General features: G+C 40.1%; 1 protein-coding gene across 1 annotated transcript; it reads left to right on the top strand.

Annotated features, from left to right (window-relative positions):
• Positions 1-13: 13 nt before the first annotated feature.
• Positions 14-22,154, top strand: LOC128645000 (uncharacterized). The gene is made up of 5 exons (XM_053697711.1): positions 14-121; positions 20,893-21,072; positions 21,206-21,359; positions 21,520-21,737; positions 21,833-22,154. The coding sequence occupies exons 2-5, from the start codon at positions 20,913-20,915 to the stop codon at positions 22,027-22,029; spliced, it is 729 nt and encodes a 242-aa protein (XP_053553686.1). The 5' UTR covers positions 14-121; positions 20,893-20,912; the 3' UTR covers positions 22,030-22,154.
• Positions 22,155-23,959: the final 1,805 nt, after the last annotated feature.

The following is a 23,959-nucleotide window of genomic DNA, read 5'->3' as shown; positions in this document are numbered from 1 at the left end:
GTAGAAGAGGGCGCGCACGTAAAATGTTGAAGCTCGATCTCGAAATTCTCGAATCGATCGTTTTACTGGAATGGTGCTTCTGAAAGTCGACAGGAATGAAATACACGATGCGTGTTTTAGAGTTGTGTAACGTTTTTTTATATACAGCCACAATTATTGTATTACTAATAATACATGTTACAAAATGTAACACATTGTATTTTGATAGCGTTTAAACATATAATTTCTGACGTATTGTAATTTTTTTACGTTGTTTACAGAATTGTATATACTTGTATACTTGGGTTGGGTATGCTAGCGCCTAAAACTAGGCCAACCCACCATATATATTTATCACAATGGAGCAGTGAGTGAAATATTCCTTTGTGCCAGTTAACAGTGATCCTCCATTTGTTTGTACGTTTTGGTTTTCTTTACAATGATATTCTAATCCATTTGAAGATTAGCATGAGATAAACTGCCTGAATTATGTAGATAATTTATCCAGGATATTAACACTAAATGGGTGTATACAGACCATCAGTAGAATTACATAGTAAACAAATGCATAATGAAAAAGACAATGCAGTAACAGTACATTTCAAAATGAGTACTGTAGTAGATTTTAACGACACATTTCAGTTTCTTTCCATTTCCCTGCCCCCTGTATCGGGGCATTCATCAGCCAATCACAGATGTATAAACTGTGAACTCTTGCACATGCTCAATAGGAGCTGATGACTCAGAAAATGTGCATGTAAAACGACTGCAGAATTTGGGAATTGAATAAATTGGATTTTTATTTAAATGTAATGCTTTATTTGACTCATGAGGGTTTAATTTTGACTTTAGTGTCCCTTTAGGAGGAAACCTTAGCAGGGCGGAGCTCTATAGCAGGTCAAGATTTGGCAATAACTGGTACTGACCTGCAAGAAATAGGTGACAGAAAAAGCTCACAGACAGGCATGGTCAGTATTACCACATTACAGTTATTGCTAGCAGCAACGGACAACAGTGATCAATATTAACACTGGTGGCAGCTATTGCTAGCAGGAGCACAGAAACACGCATAACCATAAATTTAGCTATTTTGCCCCTATTACAGAGGAAGAAGTTTCTGTCCTTATATTGTCCTCTCACCTCACTACCTGTCCCCTTGACCCCATCCCCTCACAACTACTCCCCTCCCTCTCTTCTACCCTTACCCCTATACTCACACACATCTTCAACCTCTCCCTCAGCACTGGTATAGTTCCCACATCTCTTAAACATGCATTAGTCACACCTATCCTCAAAAAAAACCTCTCGATCCAACCTCCCCACCCAACTACCCCCCTATTTCCCTACTCCCTCTTGCCTCAAAGCTTCTTGAAAAGATAGTATATGCACGTCTATCCCATTGCCTTACACTAAACTCCCTCCTTGATCCACTGCAATTTGGATTTTTCCCCCTTCACTCAACAGATACAGCAATTGTTAAGGTTACCAACAACCTATTTACAGCAAAATCCAAAGGCCACTTCTCTCTACTTATCCTCCTTGATCTGTCTGCAGCCTTTGATACTGTCGACCACCCTCTTTTGCTCCATACCCTCCAATCCATCGGCATCTGCGAGACAGCTCTCTCTTGGTTCTCTTCCTATCTGTCTAACCGTACCTTTAGTGTAGCCTTCTCTGGGGCATCCTCTGCCCCGTTAACTCTTTCTGTTGGGGTACCACAAGGCTCTGTCCTCGGTCCCCTTCTCTTCTCAATCTACACGTCCTCATTAGGTTCCTTAATAAAGTCCCATGGGTTTCATTATCATCTGTATAGCGACGATACCCAAATCTACCTCTCTGCACCAGAACTATCTCCTTCCTTGCTAACCCGTGTCACTAACTGTCTCTCTCATAACTCATCTTGGATGTCCTCTCACTACCTCAAGCTAAATCTCTTACTAAACTGAGCTCCTTATTTCCCCCCCTTCTTCCAAAATCTCCACCCCCCCATGTCTCTATAACTGTTGATAACTCCATCGTTACCCCAACCTCACATGCCCAATGTCTTGGGGTCACATTTGACTCAGATCTTTCTTTCACTCCTCACATGCAGTCCTTGGCTAAAGCTTGCTGCTTCCACCTTAAAAACATCTCTAAAATCAGACATTTCCTCACACAAGACACAACTAAGATTTTAATCCACTCTCATTCTTTCCCGCTTCGACTACTGCAACTCCATCCTCTCTGGTCTCCCTAGCTGCCACCTAGCTCCTTTACAATCCATAATGAATGCCTCTGCCAGGCTCATCTTTCTTACACGTTGCTCTTCATCTATCGCATCTCTCTGCCAATCCCTTCACTGGCTTCATCTTGCCTCCAGGATTAAACACAAAATTCTCACTCTGACACATAAAGCCCTCAATTGCATTGCTCCCCCTACATCTCAGACCTTGTCTCCAGATACTCTCCCTCCCGACTCCTTCGTTCCGCTCATGATCTCCTACTCTCCTCCTCTCTTGTTACCTCCTCACATTCCCGTTTACAAGATTTCTCCAGACTGGCTCCCATCTTATGGAACTCTCTGCCTCGCTCCACAAGACTCTCCCCTAGTTTTAAAAGCTTCAAGTGCTCCCTAAAAACTCTACTGTTCAGGGTTGCATACAACCTACACTAACCTTCCTATCTCCACTGCTATCCCCTTAAACGCCATAGCATGTAAGCCTATAAGCCCAGCTGTTTGTAGTCCACCTTCATAAGAGCCGACTAAAACAGTGCAACTCTCGGCAAGACCCTCTACCCATTTGATCCTTGTAATTGTTTTTATATACCACCTATGTTCATAGCGCTGCGGAACCTGATAATTATAATGCTTATCTTAAGAGATATTTCACACGAAGCGCTAAACAGATAAGAGTTGAACCTCCGGTCGCCGTATACAGCAATTGATTGACAGATGACTCATCTGCAATCAACTAATCGTTTCCCCCGTGACGTTTGTGCAAAGGGATTGAACGCCCCTGAGGGGGGGGGGGGGGACTTCGATTAGTTGATTGCAGATGAGTCATCTGTCAATCAATTGCTGAATATGGCGGGTGAAGGATCAGCTCTTATCCGTATAGCGTTTTATGCGAAATATCTCTGAAGATAAGTATATACTAAAGATTTCATGAATGAAAGTCTCATTCATTTTTTTAAACTTCTATCGACTGACTTTATCTCATAGCGTTAACTTTACATTCACTTTAACACAGAACAGTTATTGCTAGTAGGAACGCAGAACAGTTATTGCTAGCAGGAACACAGACAGTAATGGTCAGTAATAGCATAGAACAGTTATTGCTAGCAGGAACACAGACAGTAATGGTCAGTATTAACACAGAACAGTTATTGCTAGCAGGAACACAGACAATAATGGTCAGTATTAGCATAGAACAGTTATTGCTAGCAGGAACACAGATAGTAATGGTCAGTATTAGCATAGAACAGTTATTGCTAGCAGGAACACAGACAGTAATGGTCAGTATTAACATAGAACAGTTATTGCTAGTAGGAACACAGACAGTAATGGTCAGTATTAGCATAGAACAGTTATTGCCAGCAGGAACACAGACAGTAATGGTCAGTATTAACATAGAACAGTTATTGCTAGCAGGAACACAGACAGTAATGGTCAGTATTAACATAGAACAGTTATTGCTAGCAGGAACACAGACAATAATGGTCAGTATTAACATAGAACAGTTATTGCTAGCAGGAACACAGACAGTAATGGTCAGTATTAACATAGAACAGTTATTGCTAGCAGGAACACAGACAGTAATGGTCAGTATTAGCATAGAACAGTTATTGCTAGCAGGAACACAGACAGTAATGGTCAGAATTAGCATAGAACTGTTATTGCTAGCAGGAACACAGACAGTAATGGTCAGTATTAACATAGAACAGTTATTGCTAGCAGGAACACAGACAGTAATGGTCAGAATTAGCATAGAACTGTTATTGCTAGCAGGAACACAGACAGTAATGGTCAGAATTAGCATAGAACTGTTATTGCTAGCAGGAACACAGACAGTAATGGTCAGTATTAACATAGAACAGTTATTGCTAGCAGGAACACAGACAGTAATGGTCAGAATTAGCATAGAACTGTTATTGCTAGCAGGAACACAGACAGTAATGGTCAGTATTAACATAGAACAGTTATTGCTAGCAGGAACACAGACAGTAATGGTCAGTATTAGCATAGAATAGTTATTGCTAGCAGGAACACAGACAGTAATGGTCAGTATTAGCATAGAATAGTTATTGCTAGCAGGAACACAGACAGTAATGGTCAGTATTAACATAGAACAGTTATTGCTGTTCCGATCAGCCAATAGAATGCAAGCTCAATCTGATTGGCTGATTGGATCAGCCAATCCGATTGAACTTGAACCTGATTGGCTGATTCAATCAGCCAATCAGATTTTTCCTACCTTAATTCCGACTGGCTGATAGAATCCTATCAGCCAATCGGAATTTGAGGGACGCCATCTTGGATGACGTCATTTAAAGGAACCTTCATTCGGACTTAGGACGTCGTTAGAAGAGGATGGATCCGCGCCGGCTGCTTCAAGATGGACCCGCTCCGGATGGAAGAAGATAGAAGATGCCACCTGGATGAAGACTTCCGAGCCTCTGGAGGACCTCTTCTGGCCGGATAGGATGAAGACTTCGGACCCTCTGGAGGACCTCTTCTGGACGGATCGGTGATACCCGGCTGGGTGAATACAAGGTAGGGAGATCTTCAGGGGATTAGTGTTAGGTTTTTTAAGGGGGGTTTGGGTGGGTTAGATTAGGGGTATGTGGGTGGTGGGTTGTAATGTTGGGGGGGGTATTGTATGGGTTTTTTTTACAGGCAAAAGAGCTGAATTCTTTGGGGCATGCCGCGCAAAAAGCCCTTTTAAGGGCTGGTAAGGTAAAAGAGCTGTTAACTTTTTATTTTAGAATAGGGTAGGGCATTTTTTTATTTTGGGCGGCTTTGTTTGTTTTTTTTATTCGTTATATTGTAGCTATATTAGGATTTATTTTACAGGTAAGTATTTAGCTTTAAATAGGAATAATTTATTTAATAAGATTTAATTTATTTCGTTAGATAAAAATTATATTTAACTTAGGGGGGTGTTAGAGTTAGACTAAGCTTTAGGGGTTAATACATTTATTAGAGTTGCGGCGAGGTCCGGTTGGCAGATTAGGGGTTAATACTTGAAGTTAGGTGTCAAAGATTTTAGGGAGGGCAGATTAGGGGTTAATACTATTTATTATAGGGTTTTTGATGCCGGAGTGCGGCGGTTTAGGGGTTAATACATTTATTATAGTGGCGGCGAGGTCCGGTCGGCAGATTAGGGGTTAATAAGTGTAGGTAAGGTAGCGGCGACGTTGGGGGGTCAGATTAGGGGTTAATAAATATTATGTATGTGTCGGCGATGTTAGGGACAGCAGATTAGGGGTACATAGGGATAATGTATGTGGCGGCGGTGTGCGGTCGGCAGATTAGGGGTTAAAAATTAGGTTTTTTATAATAGTTTTATTATAATGCAAAATGTAGTAATAACAAAAGATGCATTGCTCACAAGAAAGTCTTACATTCTGGAGAAACAGCTTTGCAGATCAGAAAAGACAAGGGGGCAGGGTTGACAAAATCCATGAGAGCCAGTCCTACTCCATATTTGACTTTTCTCTTCAAACCAAAGTGCTTTGCTCTGGTTGCACTGTTATGGAAAACTGACACAGTTCAGCCAGAGCACAGAACAGCCTGATGCAGAGTAGTGCTGCAAAACTAAAGAGCTAACAGTTATTGTATGTGCCCCATTATTTCTGCAGATATACTGTACTTCATTTTTTGCAATGACATCTCAGATCACAGCATGTTCTGCCTTGGGAGAGATATGCATATATGTATAAATAGAACATATTCTTCTATGTGAATAACATTGTAATGTGAAATATTCATATTTTCATGTCGGGTTAGTGCACTTGATAATATGCAATCGGGTTTACGCGCAAGTAGGGTATTACTTTTTTTCCAGTTATTTTTTTTTTTCTCCCTTGACATACATGGGGGGTACGTTAACGCATTCTTGATATTCAAAGTTTTGCTTTTTGCATGCGTCAGGTTAGTGCTGAAGCGAAAACTCTTTACTTTCAACTTGTAATACTAGCGCTACCAAAAAAAAGGCTTCTAGTGGAGTTAAACCCGTGACACTTCACGCTAAGCAACGCGCAGCTAGGGGAAGAGGTGACGCGCGGACATTCGCGAGCAGTGTGTCTTGGCTCTTGACTCCTTCGGCGACAGTTGGCGTGGACTTGTGTAGCCAAGCGCTGAGAGATGAATAATTTCATCTTCAGCCAATCGGCTCACGCATATAAACACGTGCGTTAGGATGCGGGCAGCCAATCAGATTCCCACAGACAAATGAGCTTCTGTTGAGAGGAATTTATTGGCTTGCAGCTCTTTTAGATTATTTCAGGGGCTGGTGCCTGGGTGTTGGTAGCTGAGAAGGAGGGAGGCCACCACAAACCGGCGATTTCTCAGTGTAGTAGAGTAGAGTAGTGTACAAGCAGCTGTGATACCTGTACTGCATATAGCAGGTACAAGCTAGCATGCTTGTGTGAAATACCCATGTAAGGTTAATGTGCAATAATTATTAAAAAATGTTATTATGATTTTTTTTACCACTCAAAAATTTACTCATTTTTTAACATTTTTGCACAGTACAAATAAAATAAAGCAAGCTGATAAACAAATGAATACATCTTTGTTTGGTAGAAAAAATCATATTACTGCTTGATTATTGCATAATATACACCATACATGGATATTGTACAAAATCAGGCAGTAGTTGTGGGTCAAGTTGTAGTGGATTTTCGCCTGCACATCCAAAAAAATGTTATAAAGTTTTTATTTTTTGCTTTATGTTTTAAACACTTTATTTTAACCCCTTAAGGACCACAGCACTTTTCCATTTTCTGACTGTTTGGGCTATTTTTAAATTTCTGAGGTGTTTGTGTTTATCTGTAATTTTCCTCATTTACTGTACCCACACATATTATATACAGTTTTTCTCACCATTAAATGGACCTTCTAAAGATAGCATTTTTTTCAACATACAGTATCTTATAATTTCCTATAATTTTTTTTATAAAATATGAGGGGAAAAAACACACTTTTTCTAATTTTGACCCCCAAAATCTCTTACTCATCTACAACCATCAAAAACACCCATGCTAAATAGTTTCTAAATTTTGTCCTGAGTTTAGAAATACCCAATGTTTACATGTTCTTTGCTTTTTTTGCAAGTTATAGGGCAATAAATACAAGTAGCACTTTGCTATTTCCAAAAAAATTTTTCAAAATTAACAATAGTTACATTGTAACACTGATATCTGTCAGGAATCCCTGAATAACCCCTCGCATAATTTTTTTTTTTTTTTTAGTAGACAACCCAAAGTATTTATTTAGGCCTATTTTGGTATATTTCATGTCACAATTTCACCGCCAAATGCGATCAAATAAAAAAATTGTTTCATTTTTCACAATTTTAGGTTTCTCACTGAAATTATTTACAAACAGCTTGTGCAATTATGGCACAAATGGTTGTAAATGCTTCTCTGGGATCCCCTTTGTTCAGAAATAGCAGACATATATGGCTTTGGTGTTGCTTTTTGGTTATTAGAAGGCCGCTAAATGCAGCTGCGCACCACACTTGTATTATGCCCAGCAGTGAAGTAGTTAATTAGGCAGCTTCTAGGGTAAATTTTAGCTTTAAAGTGAATGTCAAGTCACGTTCACCACTCTTCCTCATCTTGTTAATTACCTAAAATAAACATTAGTTTAATTCATAATTTTTTTATAATTTAAGACTAAAACCATAATTGAAGGATTTATAAACCTACTTCGCTTACTTTCTTCCTCCGCCCGCCATCTTGTCCCTCGTATCTAATTTGATTGACATTGCCCTTAACGAATTATAGCCCATACCCCGTGGCGTCCAGCCCCTTTTTGCACACGTAAAGCGATCAAACTGCGCATGCGTTCCCTAACAAATCGTCATTGACAATCCATGCTCGTTCACATGTAGCGCATGCGCAAACAATTCCGAACACCTAACGCATGCGCAATGTCTATCTACCTGTCAACCGCGGTCCGCGATCCCCAATAAAGTGTTTAACCCCTAAACCACCGCTCCCGGACCCCGCCGCTACCTAATAAAGTTATTAACCCCTAAACCGCCGCCATCTACCTTAGCTACCCCGCCGACATCTACCCCGCCGACATTACCCCATCTACCCCGCCGACATCTACCCCGCTGACATCTACCTTAGCTACCCCGCCGCCATCTACCTTAGCTACCCCGCCGCCATCTACCCCACCTACCCCGCCGCCATCTACCTTAGCTACCCCGCCGCCATCTATTTTAAAAATATTAACCCCTAATTTAATCCCCCTACACCGCCGCCAGCTATACTAACTATATTAACCCTAATTATATTAGGGTTAATATAGTTATTATATTATATATATATTAAGTATAATAACCCTATCTAACTCTAACATCCCTAACTAAACTCTTATTAAAATAAATATAATATTAATATTATTAATGAAAATATTCCTATTTAAATCTAAATACTTATCTATAAAATAAACCCTAAGATAGCTGCAATGTAATTAATAAATTACATTGTAGCGATTTTAGGGTTTATATTTATTTTACAGGCAACTTTGTATTTATTTTAACTAGGTACAATAGCTATTAAATAGTTATTTACTATTTAATCGCTACCTAGTTAAAATAATTACCAATGTACCTGTAAAATAAATCCTAACCTAAGTTACGAATACACCTACACTATCAATAAATTAAATAAACTACAAATATCTAAACTAAAATACAATAAATTAAACTAAACTAAATTACCAAAAAAACAAACACTAAATTACAAAAAATAAAAAAAAAGTACAAGATTTTTAAGCTAATTACACCTATTCTAAGCCCCCTAATAAAATAATTAAGACTAAAACCATAATCGAAGGATTTATAAACCTACTTCGCTTACTTTCTTCCTCCGCCCGCCATCTTGTCCCTCGTATCTAATTTGATTGACATTGCCCTTAACAAATTATAGCCCATACCCCGTGGCGTCCAGCCCCTTTTTGCACACGTAACGCGATCAAACTGCGCATGCGTTCCCTAACAAATCGTCATTGACAATCCATGCTCGTTCACATGTAGCGCATGCACAAACAATTCCGAACACCTAACGCATGCGCAATATCTATCTACCTGTCAACCGCGGTCCGCGATCCCCAATAAAGTGTTTAACCCCTAAACCGCCGCTCCCGGACCCCGCCGCTACCTAATAAAGTTATTAACCCCTAAACTGCCGCCATCTACCTTAGCTACCCTGCAGACATCTACCCGCCAATGTTTTTTTGTATGGATTTTAGGGTTTATATTTATTTTACAGGCAACTTTGTATTTATTTTAACTAGGTACAATAGCTATTAAATAGTTATTTACTATTTAATCGCTACCTAGTTAAAATAATTACCAATGTACCTGTAAAATAAATCCTAACCTAAGTTACAAATACACCTACACTATCAATAAATTAAATAAACTACAAATATCTAAACTAAAATACAATAAATTAAACTAAACTAAATTACCAAAAAAACAAACACTAAATTACAAAAAAAAAAAAATATTACAAGATTTTTAAGCTAATTACACCTATTCTAAGCCCCCTAATAAAATAATAAAGCCCCCCAAAATAAAAAAATTTCCCTGCCCTATTCTAAATTAAAAAAGTTCAAAGCTCTTTTACCTTACCAGCCCTTAAAAGGGCCTTTAGCGGTCATGCCCCAAAGAAAACTGCTCTTTTGCCTGTAAAGATAAACACAATACCACCCCCCAACATTACAACCCACATACCCCTATTCTAAACCCACCCAAACCCCCCTTAAATAAACCTAACACTACCCCCCTGAAGATCTCCCTACCTTGTATTCACCCAGCCGGGCAGAACTCTTCATCCGATCCGGGCGATGTCTTCAATCAAGCTGCAGAGAGTCTTCTTCCGTCCGGTGATGTCTTCAAGCAAAGCGGCATCTTCAATCTTCTTTCTTCGCTCCTCCGCCGCGGAGCATCCATCCAGCACGACGACTTCCCGACGAATGAGGTACCTTTAAATGACGTCATCCAAGATGGCGTCCGTCGAATTCCGATTGGCTGATAGGATTCTATCAGCCAATCGGAATTATGGTAGAAAAATCTGATTGGTTGATTGAATCAGCCAATCAGATTCAAGTTCAATCCGATTGGCTGATTGGTTCAGCCAATCGGATTGAACTTGAATCTGATTGGCTGATTCAATCAACCAATCAGATTTTTCTACCTTAATTCTGATTGGCTGATAGAATCCTATCAGCCAATTGGAATTCAACAGACGCCATCTTGGATGACGTCATTTAAAGGTACCTCATTCGTCGGGAAGTCGTCGTGCCGGATGGATGCTCCGCGGCGGAGGAGCGAAGAAAGAAGATTGAAGATGCCGCTTTGCTTGAAGACATCACCGGATGGAAGAAGACTCTGCCGCTTGCTTGAAGACATCGCCGGATAGAAGAAGACTCTCTGCAGCTTGATTGAAGACATTGCTGGATGGAAGAAGTCTCTCTGCAGCTTGATTGAAGACATCGCCCGGATCGGATGAAGAGTTCTGCTCGGCTGGGTGAATACAAGGTAGGGAGATCTTCAGGGGGGTAGTGTTAGGTTTATTTAAGGGGGGTTTGGGTTATATTAGGGGTATGTGGGAGGTGGGTTGTAATGTTGGGGGGTGGTATTGTGGGGGTTTTTTTCAGGCAAAAGAGCAGTTTTCTTTGGGGCATGCCCCGCAAAAGGCCCTTTTAAGGGCTGGTAAGGTAAAAGAGCTAACTTTTTTAATTTAGAATAGGGCAGGGAAAGTTTTTAATTTTGGGGGCTTTATTATTTTATTAGGGGGCTTAGAATAGGTGTAATTAGCTTAAAAATCTTGTAATATTTTTTTTATTTTTTGTAAATTAGTGTTTGTTTTTTGTGTAATTTAGTTTAGATTATTTTATTGTATTTTAGTTTAGATATTTGTAGTTTATTTAATTTATTGATAGTGTAGGTGTATTTGTAACTTAGGTTAGGATTTATTTTACAGGTAAATTGGTAATTATTTTAACTAGGTAGCTATTAAATAGTTATTCACTATTTAATAGCTATTGTACCTAGTTAAAATAAATACCAAGTTACCTGTAAAATAAATATAAACCCTAAAATAGCTACAATGTAATTATAAATTACATTGTAGCTATCTTAGGGTTTATTTTATAGGTAAGTATTTAGATTTAAATAGGAATATTTTCATTAATAATATTAATATTATATTTATTTTAATAAGAGTTTAGTTAGGGATGTTAGAGTTAGATAAGGTTATTATACTTAATATATAAATAATATAATAACGATATTAACTATATTAAACCTAATATAATTAGGGTTAATATAGTTAATATATATAATATAATAACTATATTAACTATATTAACCCTAATATAATTAGAGTTAATATAGTTAATATAGATGGCAGCGGTGTAGGGGGATTAAATTAGGGGTTAATACATTTATTATAGGTAGGGCCGGTGTAGGGGGATTAGATTAGGGGGTAATACATTTATTATAGGTGGCCTCGGTGTAGGGGGATTTAGATTAGATGCAAAAGAGCAGTTTACTTTGTGACAAAGCCCCACCAAAAGCCCTTTTAAGGGCTGGTAAAAGAGCTGATTACTTTAGGGCAATGGCCCGCAAAAAGCCCTTTTAAGGGCTGGCAATAGAGCAGTTTACTTTGGGGTAATGCCACGCAAAAAGCCCTTTTCAGGGCTATTTGTAGGGTTAGACTTGGGTTTAGTGGTAGGGATAGTTTAGTGTTTTAGGGGTTAAATAATTTAATATAGCTGGCGGCATGGTAGGGGGATTAGATTAGGGGTTAATTAATTTAATATAGGTGGCGGCGGGGTAGGGGGATTAAATTAGGGGTTAATAATTTTAGATGGCGGCGGGGTAGGAGCTCACATTAGGGGGTAGGTAAGGTAGATGGCGGCGGTGTAAGGGGCTCACTTTAGTGGGTAGGTAAGGTAGATGGCGGCGGTGTAAGGGGCTCACTTTAGGGGGTAGTTTAATATTGTTGGCCACAGTGTAGGGGGATCACATTAGGGGGTAGTTAATGTAGATGGCGGCGGGGTCCGGGAGCGGCGGTTTAGGGGTTAAATACTTTATTAGGGATGGCGGCGGGGGATCGCGGTTGACAGGTAGATAGACATTGCACATGCGTTAGGTGTTCCAATACACAGCGTAAGGCTTACTACGGCTGCTTTTTGTGGCGAGGTGAAAATGGAGTAAGATTTCTCCATTTTCACCACGTAAGTCCTTACGCTGTATATTGGATACCAAACTGCGCTGGTTTGGTATACCTGCCTATGGTATATCGTATATAGGATACCAAACCAGCGCAAATTTCAGCGTCGCCGGCATTTGCGGGCGACGCTGCATATCGGATCGGGCCCTTGCAGCGTTCACAATTCGCTGACAACATAGTAATGAATGAATAGCTAGTCATTGAATACTATGTTGCAACGATTGAAGCCTGCGCTTTAGGCATAACATTTTTTGGGTCACGCAGGCGCAAATCGATTGTATGGGGAATGGTGCGCATGCGCAATTGTTCCGGCAATCGGGAACGCGCATTTGAAGTATGTACAGAGCGGGTGGGACCGCTCTGTACGTAATAAAGGCAATTATCCGGAAATACATGGAGGGCGGAGCTAGGAACGGCCGGGAATGTAAATATAAAGTGTATTTATAACAATAATATATATAAAAAAAAAAATAAGTTGCGATCATCCTATATTATAAAAGGCCAAGTGTTTTTGTCTGAAGCCGTCATGCGCAGTAGAGACAAACACACTTGGCCTTAGATTGACCTTGCACGCGCACCTCCATGGTTTAAGCAGCGCACAGCAGAGAATAGAGCTTCGCACGCGCACCCACCCGACCTCACACGCGCACCTCTGCAAGTCTAACAGCAGCGCGATCGCACACGCACCTCCGCAAGTTTAACAGCAAGCGCGATGATCAGGTACGGCAGAGAATAGAGCTTCACACGGAGAGAGAGAGAGACACAATTGGCCCGTGTACACAGGCTTTAGAACTAGTACTATATACCTTCACTTTAATGTAGAGATCAGCCTGACACATCCCACCCCCTGAACCCTCCCTGACCCCCTCAAACAGCTCTCTTCCCTCCCCCACCTCACAATTGTCAACGCCGTCTGCCAGTACTAAAATAAAATATTTTTCTCCTACATTGGTGTATCCGGTCCACGGCTTCATCCTTACTTATGGGATATTCTCTTCCCCTACAGGAAGTGGCAAAGAGAGCACACAGCAGAGCTGTCCACATAGCTCCCCTCAGGCTCCGCTCCCCCAGTCATTCTCTTTGCCGCTCTGAACAAGTAGCATCTCCACGGGGGTGGTAAAGAGTATGTGGTGTTAGTTGTAGTTTTTTATTTCTTCTATCAAGAGTTTGTTATTTTAAAATAGTGCCGGTTTGTACTATTTACTCTACAGCAGAAAGTGATGAAGATTTCTGCTAAGAGGAATATGATTTTAGCACCAGTAACTAAAATCCATCGCTGTTCCCACGCAGGACTGTTAACCAGAGAACATCAGTTGGGGGGAACAGTTTGCAGGCTTAACTGCTTCAGGTATGATCAGTCATTTTTCTAACAAGACCATGTAATGCTAGAAGACTGTCAGAAATTCCCTCTGGGATTGGTGAGCCATTTTTTTCTAATAGACTCTGTATAAAATGATGGCTTATATTTAGGGCTCTTTGCTGGTTGACACTATTGTGGGCTTTAAAATCGATTGCTTTTTAGCATGTTTTTCACTATAAATAAGGTGTTTTTTCAGACTTTAAAACACTTTTGGGGTTTAATTTCGGCCTGGCACTTATTTGGACACCTAAATCTAGTCAGAAAGGCCCCTCCACTCTAGAATGAAGAGGGAGGAGGCCTAATTTTTAGGCCTAAATTGTGCAGTTGTTTTTGCCTAGGCAATCCATGCAGCTTCATGTGGAGAGTCAAGAGGCATCATAAAAGACTCCAGGGAGGCTTATTTCCTGCTAAAATAATCCCTAATGAAGGTAAAGGCTACAGTGAGAAGCTGTGGCTAGTACTGTAGTGTGTTAACTGGTTAATAACTGTTATTAACTCCAGTTTGGGCATTAGGGGTTAATTGATCTGAAAATTTGTGTGCAATCATTTCAAAGCATTAAGACTATCAGGCCCATTTATCAAAGGGCTTGCGGACCTGATCCGACACTGCGGATCAGGTCCGCAAGACCTCGCTAAATGCGGAGAGCAATACGCTCTCCGCATTTAACATTGCACCAGCAGCTCACAAGAGCTGCTGGTGCAACGCCGCCCCCTGCTGACTCGCGGCCAATCGGCCGCCAGCAGGGAGCTGTCAATCAACCCGATCGTATTCGATCGGGTTGATGTCCGGCGATTCCTGTCCGCCTGTTCAGAGCAGGCGGACAGGGTTATGGAGCAGCGGTCTTTAGACCGCTGCTTCATAAGTTGTGTTTCTGGCGAGTCTGAAGACTCGCCAGAAACACGGCCCTTCAAGCTCCGTACGGAGCTTGATAAATGGGCCTGCCAGTGGTGAAAATTTCATTAAAATTGGATGTTTATTTCATGGTTTTTTTTGATGTTTCAGTAAAAAAGTGTGCATTAAGGGGATAATTGATCTGAAAATTTGTGTTTAATCTTTTCAAAGCATTAAGACTCTGTGGTGAAAATTTCATTAAAATCAGATGTTTATTTCATGGTTTTTTGATATTTCAGTAAAAAAGTGTGCTTTTTAATTATTTAAAGAGACAGTAACGTTTTTGTCAAAAATAATTTTTATTGCATTATAGTTCTGTTTAAGTCTGTTAAACATGTCTGAGTCTTCAGATAGCCTATGTTCTGTATGTCCAAAGGCCAAGGTGGTTCCCCCATTAAATTTATGTGTGAAGTGTGCCATAGCGTCCAAACAGCTTAAAGGGACAGTACACTGTAAAATTGTTTTTCCATTAATGTATTTTAAATGACTTGTTATACCAACTGCAGAGTATAAAATATTTGAGAAATTGCATTTTGGGGTTTATTTGTGTACATGAAGTAGCTGGTTTTGTGATTTGAAACCACAGCCTATTACAATGGGTTGAGCTTCAGGTAATATCAGATCTCATTATGTTATCACTTTTATGTACACAGACTTGTTTCCTTATTTTATATTTGTCTGGAACACCAATGCTCAATAAATAGAGAGAACAATGGAAAATTATCATTGTATTACTTAACTATCCTGCATCAAACTGAGAGTGTAATCTCTTCTGCTGGCTGTGTTTACTTAGGCTTGTCAATAGCGTATACGCCAGTATCAAAACTTTCAGTATAGGTTGGGAAACCACAAGCTAAATCAGCTATATCAAATGGTGAAATATGAGTAAAGGAGCTACTTGCAACCAATTTAATACACTCTAGCAGGTAAAAAGGATCATTGGGAATAATTTAAAGGGGAGAAAGTTTTTGGGTGAACTGTCCCTTTAAGGACAGTACAATCACACTTAAAAATATAGCCCAAGATGATTCTTTAGCTGAATGTAGTGAAAATAGCTTGCTTTCCTCTCCTTCTGTGTCAACACCAGCTATGCCTGCGCAGGCGATGCCCAGTACATCTAGCGCACCAATTGCGATTACTATGCAACAGTTAGCAGCAGTAATGGATAATTCTATCGCAGCATTTTTATCCAAACTGCCAGCTTTCCTAGGAAGCGTGATTGCTCAGTTTTAAATACAGAAAATGAGCAAGTAGACGCAGAGGATAATTTATCTGTAGTGCCCTCACATCAATCTGACTTGGCGGTGAGGGAGGGCTTGTCTGAGGGAGAAATTTCTGACACAGGAAAAGTTTCTCAGCAGGCAGAGCCTGATACCATAGCATTTAAATTTAAGCTAGAACACCTCCGCGCTCTACTTAAGGAGGTCCTGACTACTCTTGATGATTGTGACCCTTTGGTGGTCCCAGAAAAATTGTGTAAAATGGATAAATTCTTAGAGGTCCCAGTACACACTGATAGGTTTCCGATACCTAAGAGGGTGGCGGATATAGTGAATAAGGAGTGGGAGAAACCAGGTGTACCTTTTGTTCCCCCTCCTATATTTAAGAAAATGTTCCCCATTGTTGACCCCAGAAGGGACGCGTGGCAGACGGTCCCTAAGGTAGAGGGGGCAGTTTCAGAGCTAGCTAAGCGCACAACTATACAAATAGAAGACAGTGGCGCTTTCAAAGATCCTATGGATAAAAAATTAGAAGGTTTATTTAAGAAAATTTTTGTTCAACAAGGTTTTCTTCTTCAACCAATTTCTTGCATTATTCCTGTAACCACTGCAGCTGCTTTTTGGTTTGAGGAATTAGAAAACTCGCTCCAGAAGGAGACTTTTTAGGATGAAGTCATGGATAGAATTCACGCCCTGAAGTTGGCTAATTCTTTCATTACAGATGCCGCTTTTCAGTTAGCTAAATTAGCGGCGAAAAATTCTGGTTTCGCAATAGTGGCGCGTAGAGCGCTTTGACTAAAATCGTGGTCGGCGGATGTGTCGTCCAAAACAAAATTGTTTAATATTCCTTTCAAGGTAAGACCCTATTCGGGCCAGAGTTGAAAGAAATTATTTCAGATATCACTGGGGGAAAGGGCCATGCCCTTCCACAGGATAGACCTTTCAAAGTTAAAAATAAGTCTAATTTTCGTTCCTTTCGCAATTTCAGGAACGGACCGGCTTCTACCTCTACAGCCACTAGGCAAGAGGGTAACGCACCCCAGCCCAAACCAGCATGGAAACCACTGCAAGGCTGGAACAAGGGTAAACAGGCCAAAAGACCTGCTGCTGCTACCAAGACAGCATGAAGGGGTAGCCCCCGATCCGGGACCGGATCTAGTAGGGGGCAGATTTTCTCTCTTTGCTCAGGCCTGGGCAAGAGATGTTCCGGACCCCTGGGCACTAGAAATTGTCTCTCAGGGGTATCTTCTAGAATTCAAGGACCTTCCTCCAAGGGGAAGGTTCCACTTGTCTCGCTTATCTTTAGACCAGATAGAGAGACAGGCATTCTTACATTGCGTAGAGTACCTTTTAAAAATGGGAGTGATAAACCCAGTTCCAACAGCAGAACAAGGACTGGGATTTTACTCAAACCTGTTTGTAGTTCCCAAAAAGGAAGGAACTTTCAGGCCAATTCTGGATTTAAAGATCCTAGACCAATTACTCAGAGTTCCATCATTCCAAATGGAAACCATTCGGATTACCAGTTCGGGGCTCTTCCCTTCGGATTGGCCACTGCTCCGAGAATTTTCACAAAGGTGCTAGGGTCCCTTCTAGCGGTGCTAAGGCCAAGGGGCATTGCAGTAGCACCTTAACTAGATGACATTTAATACAGGCGTCGTCTTTTCACAAAGCAAGGGCTCATACGGACATTGTTCTAGCCTTTCTAAGGTCTCACGGGTGGAAGGTGAACATAGAAAAAAGTTCTCTGTCCCCGTTCACAAGGGTTCCCTTCCTGGGAACAATAATAGACTCGGTAGAAATGAAAATCTATCTGACAGAGGTCAGGAAACTAAAACTTTTGAACACTTGTCGAGTTCTTCAATCCATTCCTCAACCCTCCATAGCTCAGTGCATGGAGGTAACAGGACTAATGGTTGCGGCAATGGACGTGGTTCCTTTTGCTCGAATTCATTTAAGACCATTGCAACTGTGCATGCTCAAACAATGAAATAGGGATTATGCAGATTTTTCTCCCCAGATTCAGATGGACCAGCAAACCAGAGACTCACTCCTCTGGTGGTTGTCTCAGGATCACCTGTCTCAGGGAATGAGTTTCCGAAGACCGAAGTGGATCATTGTCACGACCGACGCCAGCCTCTTAGGCTGGGGCGCGGTCTGGAAGTCCCTGAAGGTTCAGGGTCTATGGTCTCGGGAAGAATTTCTTCTCCCGATAAACATTTTGGAATTGAGAGCGATATTCAATGCGCTCCAGGCATGGCCTCAACTAGCGGAGGCCAAATTCATCAGTTTTCAGTCGGACAACTTGACGACTGTTGCGTACATCAATCATCAGGGGGGAACAAAGAGTTCCCTGGCGATGAGGGAGGTATCCAAGATCATCAAATGGACAGAGGATCACTCCTGCCATCTATCAGCAATTCACATCCCAGGAGTGGACAACTGGGAAGCGGATTATCTGAGTCTTCAGACTTTCCATCCGGGGGAGTGGGAACTCCACCCGGAGGTTTTTTTGCTCAGCTGACCCAGCTATGGGGCATTACAGATCTGGATCTGATGGCGTCACGTCAGAACTTCAAAGTTACACGTTACGGGTCCAGGGATCCCAAGGCGACATTGGTAGATACCTTAGTAGCGCCTTGGTCGTTCAATCTAGCTTATGTCTTTCCACCGTTTCCCCTTCTCCCCCGGCTAGTAGCCAGGATCAAGCAGGAGAAGGCTTCGGTAATTCTAATAGCTCCTGCGTGGCCACGCAGGACTTGGTATGCAGACCTGGTGAATATGTCATCGGTTCCACCATGGAAGCTGCCTTTGAGGCCGGACCTTCTAATTCAAGTTCGATTCGAACATCCAAACCTAGTTTCTCTGCAACTGACTGCTTGGAGATTGAACGCTTGATTCTAGCTAAACGTGGGGTTTCGGAATCAGTTATAGATACTCTGATCCAGGCTAGAAAGCCTGTCACCAGGAAAATTTACCATAAGATATGGCGGAAATATCTTTGCTGGTGCGAATCCAAGGGTTACTCATGGAGTAAGATTAGGATTCCAAGGATACTATCTTTTCTCCAAGAAGGATTGGAGAAAGGTCTGTCAGCTAGTTCTTTTAAGGGACAGATATCTGCTCTGTCTGTTTGGTTACACAAGCGTCTGGCAGCCATGCCAGATATTCAGAGTTTGTACAGGCTTTAGTCAGAATCAAGCCTGTCTACAGACCTGTGGCTCCTCCATGGAGTCTAAATTTAGTTCTTCAAGGGGTTCCGTTTGAACCTCTACATTCCATAGATATTAAGTTACTATCTTGGAAAGTTTTGGGGGTTTTTTGTATCTATTTCTTCTGCTAGAAGAGTTTCTGAATTGTCTGCTTTGCAGTGTAATTTACCCTATCTGGTGTTTCATACAGATAAGGTCGTTTTACGTACCAAACCTGGTTTTCTTCCAAAAGTGGTTTCCAATAAGAATATCAACCAGGAAATAGTTGTTCCTTCTCTGTGTCCTAATCCAGTTTCTAACAAGGAACGTCTGTTACACCATCTTGATGGGGTTCGTGCTTTAAAGTTTTATCTAAAAGCAACTAAAGACTTCAGACAAACATCGTCCTTGTTTGTCGTCTATTCTGGCAAGAGAAGAATTCAAAAGGCGACTGCGACCTCTCTGTCTTTCTGGCTGAAAAGCATCATCCGGTTGGCTTATGAGACTGCTGGAAGGCAGCCTCCTGAACGAATTACAACTCACTCTACTAGAGCTGTGGCTTCCACATGGGCTTCCAAGAATGAGGCTTCTGTTGAACAGATTTGTAAGGCAGCGACTTGGTCTTCACTGCATACGTTTGCCAAATTTTACAAATTCATTACTTTTGCTTCTTCGGAGGCTATTTTTGGGAGAAAGGTTTTGCAAGCAGTGGTGCCTTCCGTTTAGGTTACCTGACTTGTTCCCTCCCTTCATCCGTGTCCTAAAGCTTTGGTATTGGTTCCCACAAGTAAGGATGAAGCCGTGGACCGGATACACCAATGTAGGAGAAAACAGAATTTATGTTTACTTGATAAATTTCTTTCTCCTACGGTGTATCCGGTCCACGGCCCGCCCTGGCATTTTGGTCAGGTTTAAATTTATTTTTTGTAAACTACAGTCACCACTGCACCTTATGGTTCTCCTTTTTCTCCTAACCGTCGGTCGAATGACTGGGGGGGGCGGAGCCTGAGGGGAGCTATGTGGACAGCTCTGCTGTGTGCTCTCTTTGCCACTTCCTGTAGGGGAAGAGAATATCCCACAAGTAAGGATGAAGCCATGGACCGGATACACCGTAGGAGAAAGAAATTTATCAGGTAAACATAAATTCTGTTTTTCTTTTCTTAAATTGATTCTGACCCCCCCCCCCCATACAGCTCTCTAAACCCAACCCTCTCTAAATATTTACCGTCATCTTGGGTACTGGCAGCTTTCTGACAGTATCCAGTTTGCCCCCCAAAAATGTGTGCATTTTTTAATCTTAATATAATAATATATTTCTGTAGTGTAGCTGCCCCCCCTCAATATCCTACCTCCCTCCCCCTCCCAGATCCCTTACACAACATCGAGGATGTCCCCACCATCGGCTTCTTGCAAAAAAATGTACGCAAAGATCTTGATTTTTCCGCAATTGGGTTCATGTGAGTGGACATGGATGTGTTTTAGAACTTTCAATAAAAGTGTGATTAATTTATTTTATTGACTTAAAGTTTAAAAATATTTAAATTCTTGAAAACAATTAAAAAGTGTATTATTAATACAAATAAAGATAAAAAATATTTTAACATTTTAAAAAAAAATTGTAAGATGGCTGTTGAAGGGGTGGTGATGTGATAATTAATCATGAGTTCCTGCTTGTGTATTTGGTATATACATATACAATGTATTCCTAAACCTTTCCAATTTTTAATTTGAGTGTTCAGTGGCTTTATTAAATTTTATTTGTTTTTTCTGCTTTATTTTATTCAATAGAAAAATATTTTTCATAGAAAATGGCCTTTTCGCAACAGTGTGGTTGGGATGCAGATATTCTGTTTGTTTTGGAAGTTGACAAAAGACCTTGTCTTTACGACATGAGAATAAAAGAATATCGCAATCAGAACTTCCGGCAAATGGCATGGAAAGAAATCAGCGAAATTTTAAATATCCCAGGTACAGTATTCCTGTTTGTATGGAGATCTTTCATAGAATAGTCATAAAAGTGTTTGTTGTAAAAAGTGTAACTTAAACAATGTTACCATAATTAAGTAAATACATATTTTTGTTTACTTATTTTGTTATGCAGAAGCTTCCTGTCCTGCCAAGTGGAAGTCCATAAGAGACAAATACCTCCGAATTTATAAAAAAAGTGGATCAGGAGCAGACGTTATAATAGAAGATCCCACATGGATTGTGAGCAAATATCTGAGTTTCCTCAATCCTTGTTTAAAACCAAAAAGGTAAAACTTCCTATATCATTGTATTAAAGTTATAATCTTAATTTCTGTGTTTAATTATTTTATTATATAATAATTAGAAATAGTTTAATAATTATTATAAATTCAGTTTATTATATTATTTATGAAAAATGTATTAAAACCATATTATCTTTTTCTTTAGGACTACAGGAAACTTTAGTGAGTTTCTATCAAGAGAAACTCCTCAGACCTCCCAGTCAGAGACATCAACGCAGGAGGACACCTATATGCTATCAGGCACAGTGCAGGACATGACTGAAACCATCATAATGGAAAATCCAAGTTTGGAGACTTATATTGAGTTAAATCCAATTGTCACCGACAGCGCAGAAATAGCTTCACAGAGTTCCGACATGACAGGTTGGTGGTAAATTAAAATTTAGGATTGTTACAGTGCAGTATAATCAGTGTAAGAATATTGCATTTACAGCAAAAATATTTTTATGTGCTTTCAGATTCTGCTACAACTTCAAGAGATGCTGTTCCTGGAAAACGAAAATGTGTTCCTTCAAATCAATCAACCATGGAGTCGGATGCAGACAGGCTGTTTCTATTAAGTCTGTTACCAGATTTTATGAAGATTAATCCGTGCATTAAAAATAATGTTAAAATTGAAATCATTAAATTAATAGATAATGCACAAGAACATTGATGCACGGTTCTGAATGTGTACAAATGTTACTTGAATTTTGTTTAAAAATAATATTCAAAGTTTTGTTATTTTTTTTGCATTCAGTTTACATTAACTACATGCCAATGTAGTTTACAGTATGTATGTATATATATATATATATATATATATATATATATATATATATATATATATTTTATATTTATACCCGTATAGTATATTTTCTTTTAATTTCTTGTTTCTAACTGGTTCTAGAGCGTGTTTAACAGTTATATTATTGTAAAAAAAAAAAGGATCTATATATTTTAATAAAATCAATTGGCAATAACTATTTTTTTGTTTTTTTTGTTTATGTATGCGAGTCAGTGTCATTAGCATACATAAATAAAAAAAATAGTTATTGGCAATTGATTTTTTAATAGTTAAACATTTATGTTTATATAATAAAAATTATTTCAAGTTTTGAAACTGTTTTGCATTAACTAAATGCACTTTATTAAACAAATAAATTAAACGTTTTTTTACAATAAATGTGTCATTTCAACAAAATGTTCCTTGCCCTCATTCGATGTAAAATACTTCATAAAAGTTTCTCTTGTTTGATCTGCTACTTTACTATAGTTTTTGGCACCCTGCCTACTTAATCCATGGACACGATCTGCATCCTTTTCTTGCCTCCATCGTCCAGATATTATATTTCCATTTGCTTCCTCCATATCCATATAGCCAAGAGGACAGTACCTTCTTCTCTCCGGTTCCATTACAGCTTCCTCTACTCTGATGTAGTTGTGCAATGCACAAATGCTTTTTACTACAGTTTCTGCATTATCTGGATGCATGTACAATGAATCCAAAATTGCTCTCCATTTTGCACAACAGATGCCAAACACATTTTTAGAGATCCGCCTAGCTCTTGATAGTCTTCTGTTGAAGATGATTTGATCTTCTTTAATTTCTTTTTTAGGGAAAGGCCTCATGAGGTTTTTGAGTAGTGGGAATGCTTCGTCAGCAACAATAACAGGTGGAACAGCAATGGATGTCCCCGGTATCTTGCATGCAGGAGGCAAATCAGCATTTCCAGCAATAATTGCCTTCCCAAAACTACTTTAAGAAAAAACTCCACCATCACTTTGTTTTCCGTATGCCCCTACATCAGTGCTTTCCAAACTGTGTGTCGGCGGCAGTGTGTAGGTGTGTCCCTGCTTCAGCACAATTTTTTTTTTATTTTCTTTTTTTTTTTACATTTTTGGGGGGTTTCCGATATACCGCCTGCCTGCTACGCATATATCACATGGTTGACACGTGATTGATACCTAGTGGGTCACAGATCATCTTAACCGATTGGTGCAGCTCAGTGGGAACTGAATCTATTCCCTTTGGCGGCACATTGTCTCCTGACTGCACATGTAGTCTCCTCAATCTGCTCGTGACTGCATGTGTAGTCAGTGAGTGGGACAGTAGTGTGTTTGCAGCATGGGCAGTAGTCAGTTGGACTCAGAGCTCTGAGGGCGGCAGCTTAAACGTTGAGCTGAAGTTAGAAGTCAAAGTTTTGGGGGTTTTTCAGCTAGCTCTCAGTAGTGCATTGCTGCTCCTGCTCTTGATATATGGATATGAAGTGGAAGCTTAAAAATGCAAGTTAGTTTAACCTCCTGTTTGCTGGTACAACTGAATTACTGTGTCACGAAATGATGTAGGTCTAAACAGTGTGTCACCAACACGAAAAGTTTGGAAAGCTCTGCCCTACATCAACAATGATATATTTGTAGTTAGCATCACAAAGTGCCAGCAGTACAATGGAGTTGGAATCCTTGTAGTTGTACCACATGGATCCAGCATTGGGTGGTGCTTGAATATACACATGCTTTCCATCCATTGCCCCTAAAAAAATGTAATAATAAATTAATTATTTTGAATACATTAAAATTCATGATTTATTAAAATTTAATAAACA

Source organism: Bombina bombina, chromosome 1, assembly GCF_027579735.1.
Source record: "Bombina bombina isolate aBomBom1 chromosome 1, aBomBom1.pri, whole genome shotgun sequence".
Classification (NCBI taxonomy): Eukaryota; Metazoa; Chordata; class Amphibia; order Anura; family Bombinatoridae; genus Bombina; species Bombina bombina.
This window is presented reverse-complemented; position numbering and strand designations above follow the sequence as displayed.